The sequence below is a fragment of the Penicillium cinerascens genome (genome assembly GCF_028974065.1).
Source record: "Penicillium cinerascens strain IBT 15544 chromosome Unknown scaffold_4_segment0_segment1, whole genome shotgun sequence".
In the NCBI taxonomy this organism is placed as follows: Eukaryota; Fungi; Ascomycota; class Eurotiomycetes; order Eurotiales; family Aspergillaceae; genus Penicillium; species Penicillium cinerascens.
This window is the reverse complement of record NW_026695298.1, coordinates 4,288,783-4,316,140: the sequence shown is the minus strand read 5'-3', so window position 1 is coordinate 4,316,140 and position 27,358 is coordinate 4,288,783. Positions and strand designations below refer to the sequence as shown.

General features: G+C 49.2%; 13 protein-coding genes across 13 annotated transcripts; 3 read left to right on the top strand and 10 right to left on the bottom strand.

The window, feature by feature from the left end:
• Window positions 1-256: 256 nt before the first annotated feature.
• Window positions 257-1,174, bottom strand: N7498_010766 (uncharacterized protein; the record flags this gene model as incomplete). The annotated part of the gene is made up of 1 exon (XM_058457822.1): window positions 257-1,174. The coding sequence occupies one exon, from the start codon at window positions 1,172-1,174 to the stop codon at window positions 257-259; it is 918 nt and encodes a 305-aa protein (XP_058304721.1).
• Window positions 1,175-2,513: 1,339 nt separating this feature from the next.
• Window positions 2,514-3,958, bottom strand: N7498_010765 (uncharacterized protein; the record flags this gene model as incomplete). Its single annotated transcript, XM_058457821.1, has 7 exons — window positions 2,514-2,659; window positions 2,731-2,913; window positions 2,978-3,237; window positions 3,290-3,414; window positions 3,472-3,705; window positions 3,760-3,887; window positions 3,937-3,958. 7 exons carry the CDS (start codon window positions 3,956-3,958, stop codon window positions 2,514-2,516), a joined length of 1,098 nt encoding a protein of 365 aa, XP_058304720.1.
• A 3,093-nt stretch (window positions 3,959-7,051) lies between these two features.
• On the bottom strand, window positions 7,052-8,578 carry N7498_010764 (enolase; the record flags this gene model as incomplete). Its single annotated transcript, XM_058457820.1, has 5 exons — window positions 7,052-7,298; window positions 7,354-7,804; window positions 7,866-8,100; window positions 8,147-8,470; window positions 8,519-8,578. 5 exons carry the CDS (start codon window positions 8,576-8,578, stop codon window positions 7,052-7,054), a joined length of 1,317 nt encoding a protein of 438 aa, XP_058304719.1.
• A 2,308-nt stretch (window positions 8,579-10,886) lies between these two features.
• Window positions 10,887-11,243, bottom strand: N7498_010763 (uncharacterized protein; the record flags this gene model as incomplete). Its single annotated transcript, XM_058457819.1, has 1 exon — window positions 10,887-11,243. The coding sequence occupies one exon, from the start codon at window positions 11,241-11,243 to the stop codon at window positions 10,887-10,889; it is 357 nt and encodes a 118-aa protein (XP_058304718.1).
• A 512-nt stretch (window positions 11,244-11,755) lies between these two features.
• On the top strand, window positions 11,756-12,553 carry N7498_010762 (inorganic pyrophosphatase; the record flags this gene model as incomplete). The annotated part of the gene is made up of 3 exons (XM_058457818.1): window positions 11,756-11,938; window positions 11,997-12,116; window positions 12,182-12,553. 3 exons carry the CDS (start codon window positions 11,756-11,758, stop codon window positions 12,551-12,553), a joined length of 675 nt encoding a protein of 224 aa, XP_058304717.1.
• An 839-nt stretch (window positions 12,554-13,392) lies between these two features.
• N7498_010761 (uncharacterized protein) lies at window positions 13,393-14,318 on the bottom strand (the record flags this gene model as incomplete). The annotated part of the gene is made up of 2 exons (XM_058457817.1): window positions 13,393-14,061; window positions 14,253-14,318. The coding sequence occupies 2 exons, from the start codon at window positions 14,316-14,318 to the stop codon at window positions 13,393-13,395; spliced, it is 735 nt and encodes a 244-aa protein (XP_058304716.1).
• A 1,392-nt stretch (window positions 14,319-15,710) lies between these two features.
• N7498_010760 (uncharacterized protein) lies at window positions 15,711-16,289 on the top strand (the record flags this gene model as incomplete). The annotated part of the gene is made up of 1 exon (XM_058457816.1): window positions 15,711-16,289. The coding sequence occupies one exon, from the start codon at window positions 15,711-15,713 to the stop codon at window positions 16,287-16,289; it is 579 nt and encodes a 192-aa protein (XP_058304715.1).
• Window positions 16,290-17,052: 763 nt separating this feature from the next.
• N7498_010759 (uncharacterized protein) lies at window positions 17,053-18,039 on the bottom strand (the record flags this gene model as incomplete). Its single annotated transcript, XM_058457815.1, has 3 exons — window positions 17,053-17,528; window positions 17,601-17,680; window positions 17,957-18,039. 3 exons carry the CDS (start codon window positions 18,037-18,039, stop codon window positions 17,053-17,055), a joined length of 639 nt encoding a protein of 212 aa, XP_058304714.1.
• A 1,313-nt stretch (window positions 18,040-19,352) lies between these two features.
• Window positions 19,353-19,604, bottom strand: N7498_010758 (uncharacterized protein; the record flags this gene model as incomplete). Its single annotated transcript, XM_058457814.1, has 1 exon — window positions 19,353-19,604. One exon carries the CDS (start codon window positions 19,602-19,604, stop codon window positions 19,353-19,355), a length of 252 nt encoding a protein of 83 aa, XP_058304713.1.
• Window positions 19,605-21,405: 1,801 nt separating this feature from the next.
• Window positions 21,406-22,041, bottom strand: N7498_010757 (uncharacterized protein; the record flags this gene model as incomplete). Its single annotated transcript, XM_058457813.1, has 1 exon — window positions 21,406-22,041. One exon carries the CDS (start codon window positions 22,039-22,041, stop codon window positions 21,406-21,408), a length of 636 nt encoding a protein of 211 aa, XP_058304712.1.
• Window positions 22,042-22,677: 636 nt separating this feature from the next.
• N7498_010756 (uncharacterized protein) lies at window positions 22,678-23,790 on the bottom strand (the record flags this gene model as incomplete). The annotated part of the gene is made up of 3 exons (XM_058457812.1): window positions 22,678-23,128; window positions 23,189-23,556; window positions 23,626-23,790. 3 exons carry the CDS (start codon window positions 23,788-23,790, stop codon window positions 22,678-22,680), a joined length of 984 nt encoding a protein of 327 aa, XP_058304711.1.
• Window positions 23,791-24,448: 658 nt separating this feature from the next.
• On the bottom strand, window positions 24,449-25,897 carry N7498_010755 (uncharacterized protein; the record flags this gene model as incomplete). The annotated part of the gene is made up of 1 exon (XM_058457811.1): window positions 24,449-25,897. One exon carries the CDS (start codon window positions 25,895-25,897, stop codon window positions 24,449-24,451), a length of 1,449 nt encoding a protein of 482 aa, XP_058304710.1.
• Window positions 25,898-26,562: 665 nt separating this feature from the next.
• On the top strand, window positions 26,563-27,096 carry N7498_010754 (uncharacterized protein; the record flags this gene model as incomplete). Its single annotated transcript, XM_058457810.1, has 1 exon — window positions 26,563-27,096. The coding sequence occupies one exon, from the start codon at window positions 26,563-26,565 to the stop codon at window positions 27,094-27,096; it is 534 nt and encodes a 177-aa protein (XP_058304709.1).
• Window positions 27,097-27,358: the final 262 nt, after the last annotated feature.

The following is a 27,358-nucleotide window of genomic DNA, read 5'->3' as shown; positions in this document are numbered from 1 at the left end:
TTCTATACCTGCACTTAGACCTTGTCGAATTCGGTCCTGGTATAGCAATCAAAGATTGCTCAATCTCTGGCCGGATGTGTTTAAGGCAATGGCGAGTCATTGGTCATCCGAGTTGTCTACCTGATCTCTCATACTGGCATTATCCATACGCACCATAGCATTATTCGGCGTAAATTATCTCAGAAGAGTAGAAAGGCTTTAAATATACATCATTGAACGTAAAATAACTCCTTCCGCCAGCGTTGAAACCCTCACACTAAGCGCCCTGGCCTTTAAAACAATGACTCTCGTTATGATCTCGTGGATTCTCCTGCATTGCGGGCAGTTCGGCCGGGTATGCCTTGCTCACTTTAGAGCCAGCGTTGTACGTGACTGATGTATCTAGCTTGATATTAGTCGATTTTCGAAGGTCAATATTAGGCATACACATACCCGGCAACTCGGCCGTCACACTTGAAATGTGGTCCTGCCCGTATTGCGGGGGCGCAAAAGACTGGTGTCCCGCCCCTGACGATACCGACCACCGGGCCTGCGACGACGTCGGAGACAGCGGTTTCTGAGCATCTGCCCACTGTACCGGCGGAATATTCGACCGATCAGCCGGATTAAATGTCTTCAACCTTCCATCCTCCATGATACCCTCCAGGGCGCCCGTATCTAGTAGCTCCGCTTTCTTTATCAGCCGGTCAACGAGCACCTTCGATGAAGCCTGCAGCTCCTTTTTCACGAACGAGATGAGCGTTATGTTGCATTCAATATCAATATCCTCGCGCAGATACAGCCCGTTTGGGACTCCCTTCTCCGGCACTTCTGGCTCGTTGGGCTGGTTGCCTCCAATGCGCCATTGAATGCGCAGGTCCACGCCCGCCGGCCCGTAGGTGTGCGTCTGCAGGCCCCATGGCGTGTTGTGGAAGCTGCCCTTGAAGCTGATCTTGCCAGATCCAAGTTTCCCGATTCCGGGTAGATACTGGACGCGCTCAGTGATTTCGTACCATGTTGAATAATACTCGTCTGCGACTGCGTGCTGCGGGGCTTTGATGGGGTGGTGGGAGAGCACGAGCGGGTTGAGGGTGATAATCTCGCTATGGCTGTGGAGAATGTCGAGCGCTAGTTGGCGCGGGACTTGCGGAGGGATGGGGGTTATTTTCGTGTACTTTTCTTGCTTGCGCAGCATTTTGTCTGCTTAACGAGATGGGTGGGGGACAGATCGGATCTGACAAAATGATGAAGATGATCGCCGTCTTAAGGCTGACATGTGCCGTGCTGACGGTCAGACACGGCGAATCGAGAGCGGCCAATGCCGCAAAGCGCAGTTGGGCAGAACTGCAGGATCTCACATCTCAAGATGATGCATATTACTGTGGTATTTATTATGTCTGCACAGTACCGTGCCCATGCTACATGAAATGTGAGTCTCGTACATGTAGCATGCAGTCTCATGACAAGGATGGTAAACAATCAAAGGACCAGAATAATCACGTTTAATCGAAAGACGACTCATCCGATGAAGTAGACTAAGAAGAGATAGAGACTATGCCAGACTCTACAGGTGCCTGCGAAGTACCTGCCTCCGGTGTGGTTTTGGATATTCTCCAGACTGAAAATGTGAATGCAAACATTGTACGACGGGGGGTTTCACTACTTTCCAGCTCAGTGCAAGGATGTAGCTGACGAATCATGTGCATTCTTACGAATTCGGAATTCGGTACACGATTACAATCTATCGGCGCCCAATTTACTACCATTTAGTGCTGTGGTATAATAAACTAAAATGCGGTTGACCAATCCCGTTCAAGATGAAATGGTACAGCGAAGCAAGATCATAGAAGCCTCGTTAGTAAATATCACTCTATCTTCGCCTTGCGTTGTGCTAAGTTGCACAACTCTCTCCGTAGCAATTTACCTGTTAGATTTCGCGGTAGCTAGTCAAAGTAGAAAACGCCACTGCGCAGCTTCTTATACCCAGCAACCTTGGCAGCTACCATTCTCTGAATTTCCAAGGTGCACCTCTCATGATCCGAGGAATACACCTTAACTTTGGGAACCACAAAGTATCTCATTCTGTCAAAATCGTGAGAAAAATCTTGGACAACTGGGAAAGGAAGTGTGCCACTAGTTATTTTTTCAAATTCAGGATCTGGCGCCCCAATACCTTTTATAGCCAATCTTATCTTAAGATGTCGTGAGGAGCCTGTAATATCTAATATTTTATTCCTAGAGTCTCACGAGCCTAGCGACCTTGTATGAGGGTAGATCTGATTTAGAATATGTCTATATGCGCTCTCTAAAATTGCGGAAGTGACATTCCACCTGCGGTTCTCATCGAAAGTATTACTTGAAAGCATTCCCGAGATTTGCTGCTACGGCACGGTCTTGCCAAAGCATCAGTCGGAAGAGTTTGGTTGAGACTATGGCTTCTGGTTGCTGAAATAATTTGTGGATTCTGGTCGAGTTCACGCAAGTGCATAGCCGATCGCTCCCCAAGGCGGCAGGCAGTATTATCGTTACCTTGTCTATACATGACTTTCCCACCTCTCAATCAGGATATCACCTCGTGGCGGAACACTGGTGATATTAAATGGATCCAAAATCTCATACTTACCACCATCAAGATCAACCTTCGAGTACTTGAGCAAAGCAAAAATCCAACATTTGAGCTCTGTTTGTCACGCGGTTAGCCACATGTCTCATAATATCGCAGATTAAAAGACAAAGGGAATCAATCCATACCCATTACAGCGAGCAATCTCCCCGGGCAAGCCCATCTCCCAAGACCAAAAGCAAGGTATCCAGGGCCGGTCATAGCGGCTGATTTTCCTGATCCAACCCATCGTGCCCCACTGAACTCGTTCGGTTGATTGACAAACTCTGGAGATCGATAGGATAGGTGTGTCACTGGGAACACGAGAGACCCTATCAATAAGGAAACCGTTAGTTATTATGCAGAATGAACCAATAATGAGTTGATGATTCCCACCTTTTGGAACAATATAACCACCTAACTCGATATCACGAATGGGCGCCCGCACAAGATTGACAAGATCACCTTTCATTCGAAGAACCTCACGGATGAAAGAGTCAGTCTTAACTGCGTTTTGCATGGTTTGTACATCGACAATGGAACTTGAGTAGCTCAGCTCCCGAGAGCTGACAATGGATGAGGCTTCGTCACGAAGAGAGTTCTGACAGTCTGGATGGAGTGCCAGGTGATACGTTATCCAGACCATGATGGTAGCTCTGTTAAAGTTAGTTTCAGCCATCATAATTGGGAAGAAAGGACGAAAGATACGTTTGATGCAAGCTGGCGAACAAAAAGGTCAGGATCAACACCATAATCCACATTCTAGTGCGAACTGATAGATGTCCATCCGGCGATGCGTAAGCACGCACGAGGTAGTTGACTAGACTATCATCCTAGAATGCACGTCAGCCTGGCAATTATCTATGGCAGGACACATAAGCCCACTTTACCTTCTTCCTGGGAGACTTTGCCATGTCGGAGATATCTGTCCATAATGTCCTTGCGAATGTGAACCCAATATGAAGCGGAATACGAAACAGGACAATCTGGGCCCATGTCAATGGTTTCCACAGCCAGAAGAGATTGCGCCCCAGGAAAGATTGATTTTGGTAGATCCCCAAGAGCTCAGCAATGTCTTCAGCCAGGTCCAGAACAGACTTCACGTTTTTGGAGTTGGCATATCCCTGGTTGAGAGGTTAGTGATCTTGCGTCTCTCATGTTGGCATCGACAGACTAACTTGTCCAAAAAAGATACAAATAGTAGCCTCCGCCATGATGGCTTGTACATGATGCTGAAGCTCAACGGGCTTGCCTGGCTGGGAGATCTCGACCATCTCGCGGACTCTTTGATCGAATATTGGCCAAACTATATCTTGTTAGTATGAAACCTAGTGAAACGAGTAGGGTTGTCTCACTTTCGGGTACAACTTTCTGCATTCTTTGGGTTACAAAGCCCCGTGCGTATGTGTCCATGTCATGGAAAAATGTGCCATCATGGAGTTTATTGATCCAAGTAAGTCCAAAAAACTTGGAATAAAGTCAGCCTCGGAGTCTTCTCTCGGGGAATTTACCCACCTTTGCCATACCACCCTCGAAGCTAAAGGAACGTTCATCTGTAAGAACCTGGTGTGTGTGTTCTTTGGACGTCAGGAAAATTCTCTGTTTACTTATAATCAGTACTTCCATGGGTTTGCAGTGGGTAGGACCTGAAGCCATACATGACCATTGCGGTCAATTTGAATAATTGACCCATATTCCTTTAATGCCCTAGTAATAGACTCTATCGGTGTATGCTGAAGCTCATACGCCTACATTGTGTTTAGAAAATTGCAAAGAGGCTTTTCCGGGATGAGTGGGGGAATCAACTCACGGTTAGAGAAACGAAAGGCGGAAGAGCTGACTTGGGAACCTATGGTTATATTTTATTAGTATTCAAGAATTTCCTCTTCCGAGATCCTTTCACACACGCACTTTGGGTTTCTGCAGCAGTATTAAGAATATCAAGACTGCCACAAGCAGAAGATAGCCAGCTATCATGGACCAGTGATCGTTGAGCAGCATAACGCAGCGAGGATTGGCTGTGAGCAGGCCAGGAAATGATTTTCCTACGGAAGCAGGGGGAGTGAGAACCTAATATAAAGGGCTGCGACATGTTTACTCACAAAAGGCTAACATCTCCGAGCCGTACGTGGCAAAAGCCATCAAGGTAAATGTTATCACATTATGATCCACTTTTTCATGTGTAACCCTTACATGAGGCCTCGAGGCAACTATTCGGATGGCTATCAAGTGCCCTGTGACGTAAAGTGGTATCTGACTTTTGGGATAAGCACGGACACGATGATATGTACTAGATTCTTTTCATCATTGGTCGTTAATATTGATAGTCGCTGCGGAACCGGCAATTGTGAACCAGTGGGGTGCGCTAGGATCTCTCATCTGAGATCCGTAGAGGCAAATTTGCTTTTAGGCTGCAACCCGTTCTGCAGTCCCACCCACCTTGCATGGAAGGGAATTTTGATAAAAAGTTTCTTTGTTGCAAGACTTAAAGTCGAGGGCTCGGCCTCGGCAACGTAGAGAGACTGCACGTTGGCCTCTCAGAACCATCTCCCCTTCTTCACTAAAGTGATCAAGAACAAACGATGAATTTTCTTTCTATGTCATGCATCGATATGCTAGTCGACCGATATAGAAGGAGTTCGTAATCAAGGGATTCAGAACTACCCCACTTGCCGCCCTCCATGTGAGCAACTTCGTCCCTTGTGATAGGATAACTTGCCAGGCCGCTAGTCCCAGTCATCCCGATATCCATGGTTATAGTCTGACATAGGCTGATGGGCCTGACCATTAATATTTTTTTCCTTCGTATCAGCATCATGTGAAAAAAATACTTGGCATGTTTCCAATCCATGGTTCCCCGTGGCTTTGGGCAGGGGCGCTTCGAGGAGAAACGTAACCGTGGTTTCTATTAGGTCTTGGGGAAATTTGACTGGACGATCCGCCCCGCTGCTGTTACAAGGTACCAGGGAGTAGAACGTTGTGCACCATGCTAATGCCGTAATCTACTCCGCTCTCTAGAGACGGCTTTACGGAATAAAGGCTTCGGTTTCACGACAGCGAAATGCAATGGGGCCTACTACCATTTCTAACTTTGATATCCTCATTCTGAACAGGTCAGTAGCCAAGTAGTATTTTGAGATGACCAGTGCAGTCGTTAAAATTCACTTTGTGAGTTCGTATCCGATGTTGGAAAATTCTCCTACGGCAAAACGCCTACATGTAGGTGCCGTGGATCGTCTGAGACTTATCCTCAACATCCGACCTCTTAAAACGTTCCACTGAATCAAGCCGGGCGAGTCGTCCAACCCACTTCGTGGAAATATCGGAAGTTCACATCCGTTTCACCATCAAGCAGTAACTTTCCATGCCCCGCTAATCTACCACACATGCATAATCAACGGGTGACCCCTGGCACTGCTACCGGGGTCGGTATTTGCGGGTAGTTCGGCACAACCTCGGCCATATGGCTATGCCCGCAGTTGCTGGTCCAGTGGAACGGAGTAGTTCGGTCCCAGTTAGGTGTACCACCTGGACAGCTGTTCTATCTAATATTTACCGGAGCTCCTCGGTCAAGAAGGATCCTAGCATTACCTGCCTGAGCTGCAATTGAAGATGTAGTACGTTAAACCTAAGGCTCCTGTGCATTCACATCAACGCAGTCCAGGAGAATCTTCACTACTGTGAATCATGACTGGCCTGGTAGGTCGTAGAGTCCCTTGATGAGTTGAGAATTGGATAGTTCTCCTATAGAAAGAGTTCATGACGTAAGTGTTTGAAATTTAGTTACAATTGAAATATGAGGACCTGTGAAATTGACGACGAAAATGACCGCTTCTTGTGGCCAAAAACGGCCGTCTTTCCACCCGCACTTCACCGCCCCTTGACCTGCGTTGCACCACTATCCTGCAGCGATGCGTACTGCCATTGAGATAGCTGTGATGCATGGTTTTCAAGGCATAGGGCTTGTGCAAGTGGAATTCAATTCGAGAGAGACCAATAAAATCGGGAGTGGCGCATCCCCCCTGTTGCCAAGAGTTGCTTCGATCTTCTGAGTCCTTTCTCTATTTCTCCATTTTTGTTAGTGAATAGCTCAGGTGATGGCCGTAATCGCTGGTCATCTCTCGATCAACCTGTGGGGCCCGTTATCCTTTGTGCTGTGCTACGCGAGGTTAGGTGTATGATCCTGCAGGACAGGGGACCCCTGCCACGCAGTTTTATCAAAGGGGGGTCGTGAAAATTCTACTACTTTTCATGAACACGCAGTCTCTTCCTATGCTACCGTGTGTTGCATGCCACAATCAAAACGCATCCATTATCTTTGCTTTGTTCTCTCCTATCTGATAGTGCAGTTCATGATCGACACATGTCTTTTTCGCTTTTCAATAATTGATGGATAGATATTTCTGACGACTTCACTGTCGGTGGAACGCTATAGGGCACACTAGAGGACCGGTAGGTACCCCGCGTAACCTAAAGCTGGTAGGCGGAGCGGAAGTTTTCACCGGCATACACAAATTTCTCTCCTTTGGCCAAGAGCGTCTCTTCAATTTCCATCAGCCGGTTATATTTGGCAACTCTCTCTCCGCGGCAGGGTGCCCCTGACTTGATATGACCAGTCCGCAATCCAACAACCACGTCCGCGATAAAGTCGTCGGTGGTTTCGCCGGACCTGTGAGACACGAACACGCTCCAACCATAGCTATATGCCAGGTTAGCCCTGTGAAATGTTAGTAAATATGTCAGATTACGTATCAAGTGCGGGTGGAACTAACGATTCAATAGCTTCAGAGATCGTGCCTATCTGGTTGATCTTGAGCAACATGGAATCGCACGCCTTTTTCTCGTGAGCTTCTTGGACATAGGTCTTGTTTGTCACAAGCAGATCATCCCCCACTAGTTCAACGGGGCAATCTTTGCGGAACTCCGTCCAGCTGGACCAATCATCCTCCGCGAATGGATCTTCAAGTAGGACAATTGGATACTTTTTGAGGAGCGAATGGTATAGATCCTTGAGTTGCTTTGGGCTTTGAGGGTTTGACTTTTCGTCTTTGAATCCGATGTCATATGCTCCATCTTTGAAAAATTCGCTCGAAGCAGGGTCGATGGCGAATTTGACTTTTCCTTCGTATCCAGCATCGGAAACTGCCTGGACCAACAAGTCGAGAGCCTCATGAGGTTGTGAGATAGGTGGGGCAAAGCCGCCTTCATCGCCGATGCCGATGGCTAAATTGAAACTGTCAGTGCCGTTTCTCGTGGATGCTTAAAATTCTGTTTCCAAACTGACCCGAGGCTCCAAACTTCTTAGTGATGACCTTCTTCAGATGTTGGTAAACTTCACTGCCCATTTGCACGGCTTCGGTGATAGAGGTGGCCCCGACTGGAGCAATCATGGTCTCTTGGAATGCCATTTTGTTTCCGGAATGCACACCTCCATTAAGGACATTGAAGAACGGAACAGGCAACACATAGGGCGTTTTCGCACCGGATTCACGCCGCAGATACTCGTACAGTTGTAATCCCTGCATTCATTAGTTCCGCAAACTGTATCTCTCTCGTGTTACTGACCGAAGCAGCTGCACCGGCTCGTGCGCAAGCCATACTGACTCCCAGAATAGCATTGGCACCAAGCTTGGCTTTGTTTTTGGTGCCATCCAAGGAGTTGAGAAGTTCATCGATCTTTTTCTGGTCCGTAGCCACTCGGAGGCCGCTCTTGATCAGAGCGGGGGCAATGATGTTCTCGACATTCGAGACGGCTTTCTCCACACTTTTGCCGCCATACTTGGATGGGTCGCCATCCCGGAGCTCAACGGCTTCATTGGCACCTGTCGAGGCACCAGAGGGGACAATGGCGCGGAAACTGCCTGATCTCCAAGTTAGCCTCTTCCTGTGCTAGGATATCTGTTTTCGTAGCTTGCCTTGGTCAGTGGTCAATTCGACTTGGACAGTGGGATTGCCTCTCGAATCCAAGCGTTGAGCGGCCTTGATTGATTTGATCATTGTGGTAGGATAGTCAAGTATTTGGAACGACTGCGTGAGAAAAAGGAAGTCGAGAAACAGCAGCACTGAATTTAATAATGAAATTAAGCTCGGAAATCCGTCCTAATGATATCGATCACCCATCAATGATCATGATGATATCATCGCTGCAGGTAGTTCCGCTATAGTCGGCGGCATGCCATAGCATGGCATATGGCGCCTAGACTTCTCAAATTACTTGGATTCCATCCTGCTAGGTAACGTATTTCACTACCGAGTGGGCCACACCACCGAGTGGGCCACCCAGCCACCTACTTTTAGTTTACATCTAGTTTTTTCAACCAAAACGCCTTTATATTAATTATTCTACCTAACTGGATATGTAGGGGACTTATGCCCTTTCTCACCGCATATAGAATAGGTGTATTGACGCCGTCGCGCTGGGGCTACCGCCTGCTGAATAGGCTGGCTGGGTGCTGCTGGAGACGATGCCGAAGGCTGTATAGGAGGCTCAGGGGCTTGCGTAAGGTCCTAGGCTTCCTGGACTGATAGGCCTACTAGCGCAGGTATATACCTATTAGGACGAGAGCGCTTTTATCTTTTTTTCTCGTTCGCTGCGCGTAAATCACTATTTTCTTGTGCTAAGATAATAGCGCTATTCATAGCATATTAACACGCTTTTGTAAGTTGGTCGAGCGCCTATTCAGTAGGGCTTCTAGGGCTATGTAAGCGTTGACGTAGTAGTCTTTTAATTGACGAAGCTTATCGAAGTGTTTTAGCGACGGTTTTGGGTGTTTTAGGACTAAATATGCTTAATCGACTACTTAGGTGGCTTCCAGGCGGCGTAGGCGTCCGAAGCTAAATATTGAGCTTTAAAAGCACTCGTTCTAGGTCGAATAGCATTAAACTAGCTACTGCGAAGCTATTTTTAATCGTATTGGTTTTAAACGTATCCACGCGCGCTTATAGGTATGCTATAAGGAAAACAAATTTGTCGATATAGTTGATACCGAGCCGCATTTAGTTCTTAATAAGCCGACCGTAGGATCGCTTTAAAACCGCAAAACACCTAATATTAAGCGGCTATAAGAGATACGAGGAATATAGCGGCATATAGATTAGGATTATATTAGTTTCTGCGCAAATTTAGTCGAACTGCGGTGTTAAATGACTACTGTAGCCATAGAGTACTAGAAGTCGATATCTTCCTTGCGTACGGCTATTCGTTGACGGAATAAATAGCTTTTAAAGCCATCGAAGGCTAATCTCGTCTATCGTCCATCTATTTTGACTAACTTTAAAGCGCTAATCTCTTAGAAGGTCATTAGCCTAAGCTAGATTATATAGTTTGCCCTTAAAGATAATCGTTAGCGGGAGCGCCCACCTAGCAGCGCTAAATGACTCGATTATAGTTACCCACTCTCGATTCCCTAGCTATAAAACCAATCTCCGACCGTAGTATTCCGCGCGAGTAATGACTTTCGCGGTCGCAGTAAGGCCTATCGCGAAGCCTATCTCGTCAAAATTATAAATATCCACTAGTAGGATACCGTGCTTAGAAATTATCCGCTGAACAGTGTCAAACCACCCCTAAATAACCTTTAGATCCTCTTGTTTTGCTCGCTGATAGTCGTATCGTCGTGAAAAGCGTAATTTAAGGTCAGGATATCGGTTTACAAATTTTGTAACCCAGTTTTCGCCGACGGTTTAGATAGAGGTCGAGCCTCGCTTAAGAAGTAGGAGATTCGCCATTTCGCGCACTGTAGAGGGCCTTGGAGCTACTCCACGCGTATCTATAGATAATATCCACTGCTTAGGCGAATCCTCTTCGATTTGGGTCAATTTATAGCCATTGGCGCGAGATTCAACGCGATTTATAGTACCGCGTAGTCGGCGCTGGAGGGTAGAACGAGGGACTTGGAATCGGTTTGCTACGTCGCGTATAGAGCTGATTTCTTTGTTTTTAATAGCTTGTATAGCTAATAAAAGGCGGCCCTCCTGTTCGATAGACTTTCGGCCTGTTTGCGAGCGATTTAGTGGCATGGTGGTTGGTAGAAAATAGAAGGACGCGTGTGGACGCGAAAAAGTGGTTGGGTGGCCCACTCGGTGGTGTGGCCCACTCGGTAGTGAAATACGTTAATTTATTTCGGCTCTTGCTATCTAACAAGACTTTTCACCAATATTGTGAAAAGCCCTCGATACAGTAACGCCGTATCGCTTCTCCACGGAGAAGAATTGTTCTGCAGTCGGTAGTAACTTCATCGGAATTCCTTTCGAGGAATTTCTTTATTTCAAGCAACACATTCACAAAAGAGACTAGAACAAGATATCAATTTGCGCCACGCCGTTCCTTGGAGAGCGATTGTTCGAGAGAAGGTTCGTTCGCCATTTCCGCCTCGGTCCGTCGTGCCGCCGGCTCCTGCGCCGCGACCTCACTCAAAACCCCTTGTTGTTCTTCACCGCCATCCGCGGCATCGTTTGATGCATTTGATAACTCTTGCTCGAGGGACTTGTGGCGTGAGAGTTCTTCATGGGAAGATCGTCCTACTGGTGCGGGGGCTGCAACTTCGGTGAGCCCGGAGAACGGTTCATCGTCTGACTGGGTCGGGTCTGACTCCTTTGTGTGGGGACCGTCTTGGCTTCCATTTTCATTTCCGGTGGCAGGCTTGTCATGCTTCGATTTCATGTGTGATCGGAGCTTCTGGAAGAGCCCCATCTCAGGCGACGTGTCCGGGACGTTCGAAGGATAAATCGACGTAGATTTGAAATATTGACTCGCAAAAGTTTATCGCGGGGATTCAGAGACGTAGGACAACGGAACTCTCAAAGCTTATCACTTCATCTGTCTGAGAAAAACAACCGGGTGATTGATGGTACTGTCCGCCTTTATCCGCCTTTGCCGGTCTTGCCGGACTACCCGACCTTGAACTGAATGACAAGGTCGTGTCGCACCATCCAGCGGGGAATAAACATCCGATTCGCCCAATAATACATCTTCTCCATTACCCTTGTACCCGTCGAACTTGCTTTCCCCCGTTTTTATCCGCCCGCCAAGCCAGTGGCTTGACGGAGGGTTGATTTCATTGGTGACGTCATGTTTCAGTCTTCCCCGGACTCTTAAGTTCACCAGCTAAGCTCCCTTCGGCTATCTTCACTCCGCACATACCTGACCCGTTTAGTTATACACTAGCGTTGAGTATGTCTTCCGATATCACTACTGAGGAGACTTCGGTCTCGCAACCAGGGGAGACATGTCTGTATTTCCTGCGAAATGGTCAAAGGATCTCTCCTTGGCACGATCTCCCCTTATTCGCGGATCGAGAATATGGAATTTTGAATATGGTGGTGGAGATTCCTCGAGGAACGAACGCAAAGATGGAGGTAAGTATTTGAGTATTATTTCTAGGATATCGAACTCTGCTAAGTCGCTGGTGGCCAGATCACGAAGGAAATTAGCCTCAACCCGATCAAGCAGGACATCAAGAATGGAAAGCCGCGAGAGCTCGCCGATCTGCCTCCGTACCGTGGCTATCCCTGCAACTACGGTGCCATTCCACAGGTGAATAAATTAGTTCCCGTTCTGCTCAACGCGTCATTCGAATCCTCTTTCTAATCAAAGAATAGACCTGGGAAGACCCCAATGTCCTTGACTCTCACACCCGCGTCGCAGGAGATGATGACCCACTGGACGTTTGCGAAATTGGCAACCACGTTGCCAAATGTGGTGACATTAAGAAGGTGAACCCGCTAGGGGCTTTTGCTGTTCTGGATGAAGGGGAAACGGATTGGAAAATCATCGCCATCGATGTCAGCGATCCTCTGTCTGAGAAGATGAGAGATATTGGTGACGTTGAAAAACACCTCCCTGGATTTTTGGAGTCCCTGCAAACTTGGTATTGCAACTACAAGGTGCCGGATGGAAAGGAACCAAATACCATTGCGCTTGACGGCAAGCTTATGGATCGGCAGTGGGTATTACCCGGTGACCTCGAGTGAATTAACTGACACGCAGTATAGATTTGTAATGAGTCTTATAGACGATTGCCATAAAGCATGGAAACCGAGGAGGGGCTTTCCCGATCAGTGATTAGACAAGATGATCAGTCGGAACATTCTCAATTATATAAAAAAGCCAAACAATATCAATATTCCTTTGTTGTCACGTTCGCACCGATTTCAAGTGTGCCATTTCCCTCTTTTTTCTGTTTTCTGCGTCGGAATATCCTGCACTTGGTCCCCATGAAGCCAAGCTGCGCGTTTAACTCCGTACCGTCCTAGTTCACTGGAATAGGGCGGTCTTTGTCCCATCGGGGGGTTCTTGGTTTGGTGGACTTTTCGGACATGATAGCGTCGCTTGAGCGATAGGTGAGTTGATGTTTGAAGGCTGATGGAACGGAAAATTCGAGACTTACGTTTGGGTTGCGTAGGTTTGAGGGTATTTTGCGGAGGTGAATAAGGTGGCTAAATGTGAGGGGAATAATAAGGAGGAGATATCGGTTCGAGGTCACTACTCGTATGCGTTAATAAAAGCTAGAGAGGTGTTGAGAAGATTAAGTTGGATTAGTCGGGAAGAGAGAGTGGGTAAGTTATAGGTTGTCAGGGAGTTTTATACACTCTTTCACGTTTTGTATACGAATAGTACAGTAGTAAAAAGAGAGAAAATGCCTTGCGAAAGAAATTTTCACTCCAATAAGGCCGACGTGACTCAGTACCGGATAAGCTTTGGTAAATGTTTGACCTGGTTCTGGGGAAGTGGTGATAGGCACGGCCTTATATCGAACCCCCCCCTTTTTACTCACTGCCCACATCGCCAACATCGCTGACATTCTGACTGGCTATCTACTTATCAAGGACCCTCGGCCGGAATTTCCACCCGTAATTTCGTCTAAACGAATGCCATTCATAAAGGCCCCAGAAAGCGAATTTAGACTAGAGGGCTCCACGCGGTTCTCCCAAGCACTGTTTCCGTGCTCGTCCAACCAAAGCATTTTGGTCAGACCCGTTTCGATAGCCTCGCGGTCGAGCAGGTACACCACAACTTGAAACTCTAGCTCTGTCAAGGCTAGGCCTCTAGATTCCTCGTCTTCTATCTCTTCACATTGGGCCCGCATCTCCTCGTCGTTTTTACCCGAATGGTAAGTGAGGACATCTCCATCGTACCCGACGCCCCGGAAGTCCGTTATTCCCGGTACTCGGACGAGAACTTGTCGCCAGTGATCCAACGATCCGTCATCAAAAGCGTAGCGATTGCTGTCGTCGAGACATCGAAAGAGGGTAGTTTCATCCTCCCCATCAGCTCTCATATTTTCATATTTCTCGTTTAGGTCTTCATCGTAGCAGGTCCGAAGCCAGATTTTCTGTATGCCAGTATCCAAATTTGCACAAATATTTCGCTCATAATTTGACTGATGAATGCTCAAAACTTTTATTTGATCATTTGTCAAGTCAGACGGCAGACCATTTGCCAAATCAGTCACCTTCAAGTCTGCTCTAGATTGATAGTCCTAATCAAATATTAGTATACAATCGAGATACCCGGCGGGGGGAGATGTCAGACATATCGATCTATAAGCGATAACGCTAGATATTTCCACACTAGTTCTTCCCATTTCTGAGGGCTTTCCTCTAAGCCCTCGGGCCAATGGTCCTATTTCGTATGAGCTGAGATGGTTTGTTATGCGAGGAATACGCTTACTGCGATGTAGTAATCAAATGGGAAAGCACCGTACCCGGCACCCTCGTCGAGTTTATCTTCCGACATCTTGAAAACCTGGTCGGGCAAATTATTTGGGGGCCAAACAAAAGTGTGTCTCAAGGTGAAGGAAGCGGAACCATGGAATAAATAGCCGAGGGATGACCCTGCGCTAAAGCAGACTAATCTTAGCAAATAGTGCCGATCTTCAGCTCAATTCTTAGCGATATTGGCCCCCTCTTCTTGGCAGGGACTATCCGCGTGGATCCGAGTTATTTTATGTTGGATGTTTGTTCAAAATGTTGGATGTGGATATATTCGCCTCTCTGAAACTAGCACTTCCTAGGTTACAATGCTGGACTTGCCTAGGTAGCTTCGCTAAATCTAGTGCTACATAGGTATCTTAGGGGTCTTACTAGTAATTGAGAGAAAATGCTCTCGGAAGTGAATAAACGTGTATATAAACTGCCCGGTTTGAATGCAATACAAAGAGACTGGTGGAGTTTCGGAATGCTTTAGGAGCTCTAGTCGGTTCGCGGGGATATCCTTCCTCTGTGTTCGTCCTATACGCAGTTCATCAGCCTCTCTATATTTGCTTGATCTATATTCCCCCCACCTCAGTCCTGATTCGGATTCTACGTGTTCCGTAGCTAATCGATGGAAATTCCACTCTAACCTATAAATTTACCTATATCATACTTAACTTATTTTCACTATGAAATAGGTTGTATGCTTTCAATAAAGGATCCCCCGCAAGTACATACTATTTTTAAAAATTGAATCGCATTCTATCGTTGATCGACAAAAACATGCGGGTATATCCAAAACACGCCTTCGCGGAGAAGGTCGGGGGTGGTTCGCAGTCTCAACGATGTGAAATTCAGCATGATCCCGTCCATGCCCTCTTTGCAATGTGGGTTCAGACCCCACTGCCACTATCAAAATGCCCGAGCCCCATCCCGGTGACACTCTAAATCGCTCGAAGTCCGGGTCTTTGATGAAATGCCCCAAAGTCTATGTAAATGCCTTTAGGTGTTTTGATTTCCTCCTCTCCAAATAGTATGCTGGTTGAACGTAGCTCGTTTATTGCGTCGAACCTACATCATGATTTAAACTTGAATATTCAGCTTTTCTAGTTGGTCGACCATCTTAAACTCCACCGTCCAATTTCGCAAAAACACCGAGACCAAAAGGAACACTGTAAAGGATACATATTGGGCGTCGTTCTTATCCTGTTCCCTTTTTCGCGTAGGAATATTGCAAAATGTAACACCGAATCAACCTAGTCGTGTTGAACCTAAGCCACTTCGGGTGCGGGTCTCGAGGCCGCCATCCAAATTTCGGCACCCCGGCCATTCGCCTACTTTTCTACATCTTCTATCAACTTATACCATCGTTGCATAGATCAACTATTCAAGTTTTCAAGATATCCCCAGCAACTTTCAGGTCAACCCCATCAAAATGGTCGGGTCGCTCATTCCTCTTTATGAGAGAATCGATGCTATACTCGTGAGGTATGGCAGTTTCAACTCTACTCAGAAATTCCGCCTTTTAGTGGGAGACTACTACTTGAAATGTGACGGCCATCCCAACTACCTGTTTCCAAATGGATACATCAACGAAATCATCCGCCAAAACATCATGCTCCGACAGATTACCCAGGAAGAAGAAAATATCTCCGAAAGGTACGGAGCCTTGAAGTTAGAAACTACAACTGAAGAGAATAAGAAGCAGCTCTCCGAGTGGCTTCAACGTCTCGAAGATCTTTCCAGGGAATATTGGTTTCATGAACGGGATCTTTATCAACTTGAATCCCGATTCCCAGTTGGGCCGCTCAGGAGAGCCTATGATTCATGGCGATCCAACTCAAAGTGGTATCTCCATCCAGATCTCGTCAATGAATGTGCCGGAAGGGGGGATGCTGCGGCCGGGTCTGTGGATGCTGTGAGAAGCGCCATGAAACTCCAGGAAGAAGACGCGGGGCCGGTCATTGTACCACAGAGTGTGGATGCTGTTCCAAAGCCCGCGGGTTCGAGCTGAAGACCGATAAAGATAAGGAGAGAGTGTTTGGATCTTTTTGGGCTGCATTAGTAGACCCGAAAGACAAAATGTTTCGCCGCCGATATTGCCTAGCGTTCTTCTATGGGGTTAAGTCGGACAGAATCGCCGCGCCAAGATGGACGTGAGTGAGCCTTAATGTGAAAGATTGCCTAAGGAGGGTGACTTGAGGTCACTTTTTATCAGTAATTTCACGAATATTTGCTACGTTCTGTTACTGAGACGTTGTAGATGTTTCAATTGATAAGATACCCACATAATCTGTCTGATCTTGGGCAACGCCTGGCTATTAGCGTTCAGCACTTGAGCGTTACTGCTCTATGCCGAGGCAGATACGTTATGTTGGAGATGCGCGACAAATGCTGCACATCAACAGGTGAAGGAATGGTCAGAAAATCTCAACATTACTGTTGAGTGTATTACACACGCAGACAGCCGCGTGGTTAATATCATCAAAAAACAGAAAACAGAAATAAGGAAGAACACACACACACAGGCACACAGGCACACAGAGAGACGGGGACGTAGACACACGGTATATAAATACGTTGGCCACAGGGAGGACGGCCTGTGCCAGGAAAAGAGGAGGGCGAATCGAGCCGATCCGGCCAAACTCCGGGGCAGGCTCGTAGTAACATTGGCTACAGGGATGACGGCCTGTGCCAGGAAAAAATGAGGGCGAATCGAGCTTCCGGCCAAACTCCGGGGCAGGCTCGTAGCAAATAGAGAAGCAGAAACCGGTCCCTCACAACGCAACCCCGAGCATTGTTCCCATATTCACCATCGCCCGTCCCAAATTCTCAAACCGGTTATCTGTGGTGGCCTGGTTGGCGGGTGCCACAGATGTCGACCCTTCGCCGAGCAGAGTTGCTCCAGGCGGCATGTCGATGTAACGGACCGGGAATGAGCCCCTATCCCCGCTGGTTTTGACAAACCAGGGGGTAGAGGGAGGGCGTGCATCTGTCTGCGTCGTAGCGTCGGCAGTTACAGATGGAGTCGACTTCGTAGCGGCGGTCGACTGAGCGAAATTGGTGTGGTCCCGGGACGTCGTATCGTCAGTCGCAGGGACGGTGTTAGTGGGAACCCTGGGCTTCGTAGCGTCAGCCACAGGGATGGTGGTGATTGATACCATGGGCTTCGTAGCGTCAGCCGCATGGTGCTCGGGGTCTTGTTGGCGGAACAGGGTGAGTTCCGCCGTTTGCCGGCGACAGCAGAGAAACTCTGCGCGTGAATCACCGTTAGTAACCTGGCACCACGTACGAATCGATCTCCTCCAGAGTGGAGGAATCTTACTCGGACGGGTGATAATCCAGGCCCAATAGTTTCGGGCGGTTTCGCCCGCGGTCGCTCCGCGAATGTCAGGATGCGGGACACTATGGTGTATCTATGTTAGCGATCATGAAGAATGTAACGCTTAGCGCCGATCTTCCGGTGCGCAATGATTCTTCGAAAATCAAGGCCAGGACCCAAGTGATGACCCAAGTGATGACCAAAGTGATGACCAAAGTGATGACCAAAGCCATGACAGAAGGTAGAGGGATGTGATAGTGGAAGACAGGGTGAAGTTCCTCGATGATGGAATGGAAAAAGCAGGCATTTGGGACAAATGGGGCATTCAACTCTCGACCAAATCAAAGGGAAAGACTTACAAGTGGTAGCAAAAGATGCCCGTCAGGGCCACGAAAGCAACGAGACTGGCGACGACCACCGTTTGGGTGACGGAGATGGCCATTTTGAAAATCAACAAGGTCTGGGGAGGGGGCGCGCAGGGGGGGGGGGGACCTACGGGTTTGCTTTATACCCAGGATCTTTGGAAACAGCTCACTCAAGATCACTCCGTCGAGATCACTGATCCCCCGGGGGGAAGGTGCTCCTGGTGCATTCGAGCCGCCTACATTGTCTCGTACAGAGACTTTCCTGACGAATTACGAGCCCACAAAAAATGAAAAGTCTGGCAAGATCTGTAAAATAGATCGTCTTTACCATGTTATCAATAAATAACGCGACAAGGGAGCGCGAAGAGCCAGGCACTGCTCAGGATCAGACAAGAGAAGTTGGTATGCTACTGCGGTAAACATTTCAAACACACTAGTAATTCGGTATCGGACAATATCCAATCATAGCTTTACATTCGCACTGCATGATCTCTCCTGATCCACATTCATTGGTCTCTTCATACTTGACCGATAACTCTATTCCATCATCATCTTTGAACATTTTGTTCTGCTACTTCAATCTGACCCATGTAAACAGAAGGATCATGATTCCTGACCTCACCGTTCCGATTTGCTACCACCGTGAGCGTAGAGTTTGAATCGAACCTTGGAAACGGCCGCCCTGTCCATGACGCAGAGTCCCAACACGCAATATAGTACAACATCCAAGTTTGGGCTTTTCACAAATTCGAGGGCTCCGCCGAGTGGTACTCACTAATGGGAGTAACAGTTTGCGATCTTGGATGGTGTATCCAGGGACGGGATCAATGATCATTAGGGCCTCCGCCGGTTGCTTTCCTCTTGGAGAAAAACCAACCAGTCAAATGACAGTACGCTGTAGCTCTGATGCCGCTGCAACGCAGACAGGCAGTCTTATCTCGAGTGACAGTGTTGAAGCCAATGCTACGACATCTCCGTACAGAAAGATACGCTTGAGAGGCCGGAGACGGGTAAATGAGCTCTGCCAATAATCGACTGCAAAAGGCAAAGAAGCCTTCACAAGTCGAGGATAGATGACTGGACCGGGAGAAACCTAGCTTGGGGCAAGAGCTTACCTCTCTCTACAACTGAATGACATTCGTTTAAACAGAAAATGAACAGCGAATCCGATATTCCAAGGCTGTAGTCTAATAATCAACCTACGGCTGACAAAGAACATAACATCCCCCCGGTCATGACGAAGACATCCCCCAGCTTCAATACCACCGGTGAACTCCCCCCGACCTTGAGACCCCGATAAGCCCACCCTACATCACTTGCTTGAACCCAGAGTTTGCTGCAGGAGCCTGTACGGCGGGTGCTGCAGGCCCTGTGGATCATGTGGAAATTATCATGCCCCAGAAATAGAAAATCCTGGCGACAGAGGAATCACACGGAGTGGGTACGTGCCCTTTTCGTCGAAGCTGGTTGTGAGCTCGGCGAAGGGCCGCAAGTAAGACTGCGGAGGCGTCGTAGCGTCGGCCTCAACACTGTTGCTCGAGATCATAGCGTCACTCGAGGTAGGGTCGTCTGTCTGCGTCGCAGCGGCGGCAGAACCAGACAGAGTCGACATCTCAATTTCAGTCGACTTGGTGGCTGCCATCCAAGAGGCAAGCAGCCGGAGGAGATATTGGCGACCATTTGGCGGCGACGCGGAGACCCCGGACGTCGTAGCGTCAGTCACGGGGCGAGACAACACAACAGCAGTCTCTGGGGGGTCCGCAAGGGTAGCCAAAAAGGTGCTCTCGAGGTCGTGTTGACGGAAGATGGTGAGTTCTCATGCAAGAGGGGAGCGGCGCCAGGCTTAAAAGTCGATTGTAGTCAGCTATCTATATCACGCATTTCGTTGAGAGGACCTTACTGGGACGCGCACGGCGGCGCTCCCACAAAAGGCGAGGGGTATCCAGGACAGAAAGTCCTGGGGGAAGAGGGACGTACACAGCGCTGGAGATTATGGTCAGAGTCTCGCCTGGCATGTGGGACATGCGAACATGGCATACAGGTGACGCGATACAATATCCCGCATGCCCATAAAGGCACAAAGAGGAGGGGCCCACAGGCTTTGAAGGGATCTTAATCATGGTATCCATGTTGTGAAAGTGAGTTGGCTCCAGGAAAAAGGTCAAGGGAGGGGAATAACAGACTCTTCTTGGTTTACTTGTTTGCGAGGAAAGAGCCACCAGCAGACATCACTTAGCCCCAAACATGATACTTACCAATTTGAGGTTACGTATGTCCCATGCGTCGAGTGCTGAAGCTGTGGTATCAACAGTGGTCGATAATTTGCTCACCCCTCAACAAAGGTGATTTAATTCCATGACACTCTGTTGTCGCCGTTGTTCTTGTCTCGGGCTAAGTTGATGATTTTGCCAAATGAGTAGGGTCTTCTGGCGGACCCAGTTTAGCGGGAAAACCATTTGTTTAACAATAAAAGCTGCTCCCTGTAACCCACGCTGTACACAGTGATCAATATGGATAAAAGGATTACCGAGCCCGTGAGGGCCATACCTCAGTTGGGGAGGTAAGTTACCATCCCATCATGCACCCATTTGCAGCAGCTCGGGTTTGTATAAGAGGGTCCGGACCCACCACGTGGCACAACCAATCAAACTGCGATATAAGTCTCCACCCGACCCACATCGAAAAAAACTGAAGAGTAGCTCCATAACGGCAAAAATCCACAAACCATCATCCAATAATCCGATATGGTGTAGTGGCTAACATCGCCGTCTCTCACACGGCAGCCGGGGGTTCGATTCCCCCTATCGGAGCATCATTCACCAATCCGATATGGTGTAGTGGCTAACATCGCCGTCTCTCACACGGCAGCCGGGGGTTCGATTCCCCCTATCGGAGTCGAATGATTCACTTTTTGCCTATGTGGTGTTTGTTTTTGCTTGGGGAATTGATCGGACAGTTATAATTGACCTTTTTGGTGGGCTGTAGTGGCTAGATAGCTAAAAAGAGGTATATGGAAGCTGGACAAGTAAGCCCCGTTGGGTGAGGACCGTTATTATATCAATTAAAACGATCAAGGTTAGGTAGCAGCAAATTGGCCATGGATGTGAGGCGGACAAACCTTGGAAGAGTTGTTGGTAGGACGAGGACGAAATAGAAGCTAAAATGAGAAACATTTCAAATCCATGAGAATCAACCAATTTGTACAAAAGAGAGTAGCCTAGGCATAGATTCACCAACTCAAAGGCAAAACGTCAGTGATGAGCAAGTAGTGAATGAGAAACGATAAATGATACGATTCTGAAATCTATCAGTCAAGTACCCATAATGATGCACTATAAGAAAAAGAACCGTGCAATTCGCCCATGCAACGCCATTAACAAGAAGAGGGAATCGTCGAGTCTTGCAACCCAGCACACATGCAGAAACCAACACAAAGGAAACGCTTAAGCCCGCTGCAACGCAGCGTCAACATCCTCCAAAAGTGCAACAAGCTCCTTTCCTCCCTCACTAGTCCTCCCCTCAATCTCCAACCCCTTCAGGATGAACGACTTCGCCTCCGCATACCGACTCATCTCCGCAAGACACTTGGCAACACGCCACCAAGCCTTGACATTCCCCACGGGCTTCGAGTCGACACTTGCCTTCGCATCAATGTATCCTTCCGGCCACGCCTGCTGGCCCATCAGGGCCTGCGCGCGGTTCCCGAAGAGCCCGGCCAATTCTTCGCGGGCCAGGGTTACGGGTTCCCAGCCGGGTCGAGCGAGGGCCATTTCGATGGCGTAGGTGTACAGGCGCACGGCTTCGGCGTGATTGTTCTTGCGGTAGGCGGCATTGCCGCTGTCGCGCAGTTTGGTGATTTGGGCGCTGCGCTTGGGGTTGACGGGAAGTGGGGGTGGGGGAATGTTTGGGGGATCAAGGCTAAGCAGGGAACGGTGCAGATCGTTGAGTTCTTGGAGTTCCGTGTTGATGTTGCTTCTTTGGACGGATGTGTAGGCGGAGGATTGGGGGAGGGAGATGGCTTTGGATGAGGGGTCGATGAATAGCGGGTAATGGTTGAAGATGTCGATTTCACTGGCCATGATTGAGGCGGGTGGACTTTAAGTCCCGGGTGATTTGGTGGTTGTGGGAGGTTGCTGGGAGTTGTTAGTTTGCGTTGCGGACTTGTGTAGATAGACGGAGGCTGGCAAAGCCGCGAATGCTGGAGATCCAAGGCAAAAGACCGGTACATACCTGATGAGAGATAGGAAACTAGTGGATAGATTTCCAGAAAGTAGACAACACTTAATCAGTAGGGATCTCTGTCAAAGTGGAAGTGGACTGACTATCTGCGGCGAGAGAGCAAGCTGTCCAGAACCACACCGACGCGGAAGGCGGTGGCAGAATGTGCCAGGTACAAATACACAAAAAATAGAAACAGAAACCGGGGTATCCATGATTCAATGGGAATATTCAAAGTCTATTTGCCTTCATTCACGTCAAAAGTACAAAATATCGCTACAGACCCGTCGAAAAAGTAACACGGGAAGAGAACCATCCAGGCAGAATCTCCACGAGGGCCAAAGAGAAAAACAAAACTATGCGCCTGCCAACACCGCTCCGTGGTCATGTCCAGGGTACCACAAAGGCAGGGCGACCCGATGATTTTGGGGTATTCGTAGCTGGCATCAAGCCTCCACAGTCCTTCTATAATCTTCCATCATACAAACGCTTCAACCTCATACTCGTCCGTACCCGCTCATTGTCGATGACCCGTAGTCAGGGTGGGCGGACCCGTAATCGGACGGGGTGTATGGGATATTGTGCTGCCCGTGCGCACCGCCGTAGCCTGTGCTGTTGACATCGTGGAGGATACCTCCGGGCGCAGGAGCGGTAGGGTCATAGGCACCGTGCATCGCGTTCCGGCTGCCCAGATCGTCCACCTCGCTCTGCTGCAACAGAGCATAGTCCTCATCGCGGTCACCACGGGAGGAGGCAGCGCCTATGCCGGCCCGTCCGGAACGGAAGTCATCTTCGTCTTCCTCGAAATCGTGGGCCGGGTTGGAGTTGAAGGCGGCCTTGGTCTGGGCAGCGAAGGTCGGGTCAGAGACGGCGTCAGGGAGGGTTCCGGTGCGGCGGAAGTGCATCACGTTGCGGAAGGACATCCATGCTGTGATGGCGAAGAGAACACTATGAGGACCTCAGCGTTAGCACTGGACTTATATTGTCAGAACAGCTGGATCCACTTACAAGATGACAACGCCAATGATGGTCGTCGCCGTGCTGATATTGCACTTGGCTTCATTGCCGTACGCCCAGTTGGCGCAGCCGGACCCGCTGCTAGCGGTTGTGGTGCTGCTCTTGTCGCTGCTCGAGGTCTCGGTGGCCCGGCGGAATTTGTGCGAGCTCGAAGAGCTGGAGGACTTGTCGCTGCTGGAGGTCTTGCCGATGGACTTTCCTTGAGCAACGTATGAAGCGAGACTTACCCATGCCGCGAACCAAAGAACAGCGTAGATAGCATCGACCGTGGCGAAGGCGTAGACGTTTCCGAAGCGACGGGCGCGGGGCCACATGGGCACGGCGGCGAGATAAACCAAGGCCGGGACGCTGCCCCAGCACTGGGGAAGAAATGTCAGCTGCAAGGTTCCTCCAAATTTAGCAGATCAGAAGCCAACGAGAGAACTCACCAGGATCCAGTAAAAGATGGTGCGGCCATCGATGCCATCACCCTTGGTCCAGATCGCGATCGTCAATGCCCACGCAATGAAGACGATAAACGCCTGAGCAAAATGGATGAAGTTTTTGGTCCGCCCCAGGTTCCCACCTGACGGCCGTGGGATTCGCAGTGCCATGCTGGAAAAGGACTGCAAGGGCGTTTCAACCCTTCAGGATTACACCCGATAAGAAGGGCAGGTGTATCGCGGAATCGCAAGGAAGAGAAGAAAGGGAAGCGGAGACTCGGTCGGACACGGTCAGGAATGCGCAGATATGTGGCGGGCGCAAGTTGGGGAATGGACAGCTGAAGACTGAAAGATTGTTCGGGGGACGCGCAGCCTCCAGGAACGTTTCTTGGCTTCGATGTCAGCCTCGTACGTGCAGTGCCACTTTACTCCGTACACTGGTGGATAAATCGTTAAGAATGAAGTTGTTGACGTGAAAATAGGGTGTGAGGGTGAGGTACTTGCAAAACGAAACTATTCCATCTAGCGTTCTACTCCTCGCTGTGCCTCACGATCGCCCAGGCGACAGCCCGTGGTTCTATTTTGGGCCTCGTCAGCCACGGTGGAGTCGTACCGCCTTTTCTCTAACAGCGACGTCAGTCGTCATCAAAGTAATTAATGCTTTACTGGGTCCCACTTTCCGCCTGAGTCGAATAATTTTGTGATTCTTTCGACTGCATACATGCGGAGATGACAATGACACGCTAAAGATAACTATAAGCTTTCCCGAAAAGGTCACGGTAGTCCAACGCAACACATCGTTATTCATAGAGTCGTAATTCATAAAGGATCAACCATCGACACGACCAGTCAACCCCGAGGCTCGAGTCCGCCTCAACAGCACCCAAACCTCTCGCAGTGGCTGGTAAAAGTGGACATGCCACCACCAAGGCAACGGGTCGAGAAATGAGAACTGCGGATTCATCCAGAACAGGAAGGGCACCAGTTCTGCTTCGAGCTTTGTGATCACATCTTTGATGAACTCGAGCGGCAGGGAACGCGGGAGAAGATGAATCACAAGCTCGTTCGCCATGACAGCCGACTTTGGAGGTGAGTTGGGCGATAAGGTCGCCGTCACCTTCCAAGGGGGAGCTTCTGTTGGCTCCGAATGGAGGGCTGCGAGGTACCCAGAGATAGGGCACGTGGCATCACGCAGGAGATTCTCGACAGCTGCGGCGCCCGGGACACAATCCGCAATGTGGATAGTATGACGAACGGACGAGACATCGAAGTCCTCGTCGACCAGCAGCCGAACGGACAGATGACCGGTCATACGTTGGCCTCCTTCGGTCGCGAAACTCTGCATGAGGCGATGGATAGCGGCAGCCAGGCCTTCATCGAGTCGTGAAGCACCCCAGTGAGGAGAACGAGCATCTGAGAGTCGAACCTTGATGGCATGGATATGTCCTCGTACAACCAGTACGTCTGCAAAGAACTCTCCCAGTCGAGTCTGCTGCTGCAAGACCCACGGATGTTCTTTCGAGATTTTGATCTCGCTAACCTCCAAGTACGTCTTGCTGAGAGTACGCTTTGGCAGAGAGACGGCTGCCTCGCTTCCACCCGAGCTGAGGCGATAGGACTTGGTCGGTGACCGGTGCAATATTTTGTGAATAGAATCGCGCGACTGCACCTGATAGTAGGATAGTACGGGGAGATCTCGTTCCTCCAGAAATTCCCTGAAGGAATCCGGGCGAACAAAACATGTGATTAGCTCGGTATCAAATGTAATGCATCTGCAATTAGTTCGGCTCTCGATGACTTGTCGAGCTGTGGCATCTTCGATGGCGGTCGCCTTGGGCGAGCATGGAATCCAGAGGTCGATCTTCTCGCGATGGATGATATCCAGGATTCGCGAGATATAGTGGCCCTTGGGAACTCGGTAGAATGCGAGCAGTGTCTTGGACATGCTCCCGCCTGATCGAATGGGAAGATCGAGGTCGGCGACATCCGCACCCACTACGCGGTGGCCTTCAGCTTCCCAGGCTCTCGCGAGAGCCAGACCGTGCGGTGTACCGACTCCCGTGATCAGCACCGTCTTTGGGTAGAGCTGCACCCCTTTCGATGCTGCCGGACGCCGATCGGCAGCGCGGTGGAGTCGGGAGAGTAACACTGCCATTAGTAGAACAGTATTATCCACAAGCAGCAGCGAGAGTGACACAGCGATACGGAACAGGTGCCAGAACAAGCCCCGTAAATCCTCAGCCGAGGTTGACGCTCGGAGAGTCTTCATGGGGTTCATAGGGAGATGGATTCGTTGTCGCATCGTGAGGACCGCCATGGGAAAGACACTCCGGGCAATCAGCCAGGGCGAGGTAAAGGGTAAGAAAAAGTCGACTAAGAAGGCAAGGACGAGGTGGAATGCAGAGAGGAGCGATCGTGCGAACCCGGAGGGGTGAGCGGCGCTTGCAGGTCGACGAATAATCGACGAGTCATCGTGCGTTGTGTACACAGAGCCTGATACAGTGATGTTCGAAATCAGATATACCACCGTTCTCTCACGAATTAATTCCCGAACCCTAATCGGAAACGCGCCAGTCTAATTTTGGTTTCTCTTTTAGCAATCCCTGCTGAAATGTAGTTATTGTAACTATTGCCGGACAGTGATCGATGAGTCATTGTTATAATACCGTATCACTCCATGGAATTCTAGCCCATGTATCAGTAATGTATGGGCTATGCCGTATCCAGATCCTGGGAGCCAGCTCCCCTCTCACTGCTGATTATAGTTTTTGGAGCGGTGGGGTTGTGGAGACACGCGCGACAGTGTCAGCATGCACAGCACTCCATTGCGCATGACCAAGACCTGGCGAGAAGAACCTCAAAAATTGTTTCCGGCAGTGTCACACCTTCTGCTAGCGACAGTTCACATAACTGGGAAAAGCCAACTACCCGAGAGCTATAAATATGGACCCTAGCACAATAATCCTGGTCCTAGGCGGTACAGGGATGCTTCTGCCTGCGGTGCGCGGGTTGCTGGAGTGTGGCCACACAGTTGCACTGGTTGCTCGCCGCCCGCAGCATGCTGGTGTGCATCCCCGCCTTCTTCCAATCCATGGTGACTGGATTGATGCGAACGGGCTTGCAAGAGGAGTGCGGGCTGCGCTGGGCACCGCTCGACCGTCTAAAGCAATACTTTGGGTGCATTCGCCGTACAAGGCTGCAGTGTATGCTGCCCTCGATAGCTTACTATCCCCAGATGCTGTTGTTGTGGATCTTACTGGAAGTGCTGGCACATCGCCTCCGATAGCCCAGATTCCTGAGCCTTTTTGCCAGCCGCGGCAGTACCGCCAGGTAGTGTTGGGTTTTATGGGAAAACATGGGAGGCCAACCCGCTGGCTGACAGATCAAGAAATCTCAGATGGCTCCTTAAAAGCCCTAGACACTCCTGGCTCGCCACAGGTTGTGGGCCGACTTGAGCCTTGGGATGAGAGACCATAATATCCCTGTCCTGTGGTCGCATCAAGAGCTACCGCATGTTGAGTGCTCCCCACACTTACTGTGTTAGGGGTGCGTGGTTTCGGGTGAAGGAAACAGTGAACTGGATGAGGATAGAAAGTAATACAGATACGCGCGATGAGAGGCATCCAAGTGGTGAAACTGATTTCGAACCATCCTATATCATATTGATTATCTCTTAGCCCAAAGAACCTGAACCATAGGAACACAACTCACAATACACTCCGACTCCTGGATACTTTAC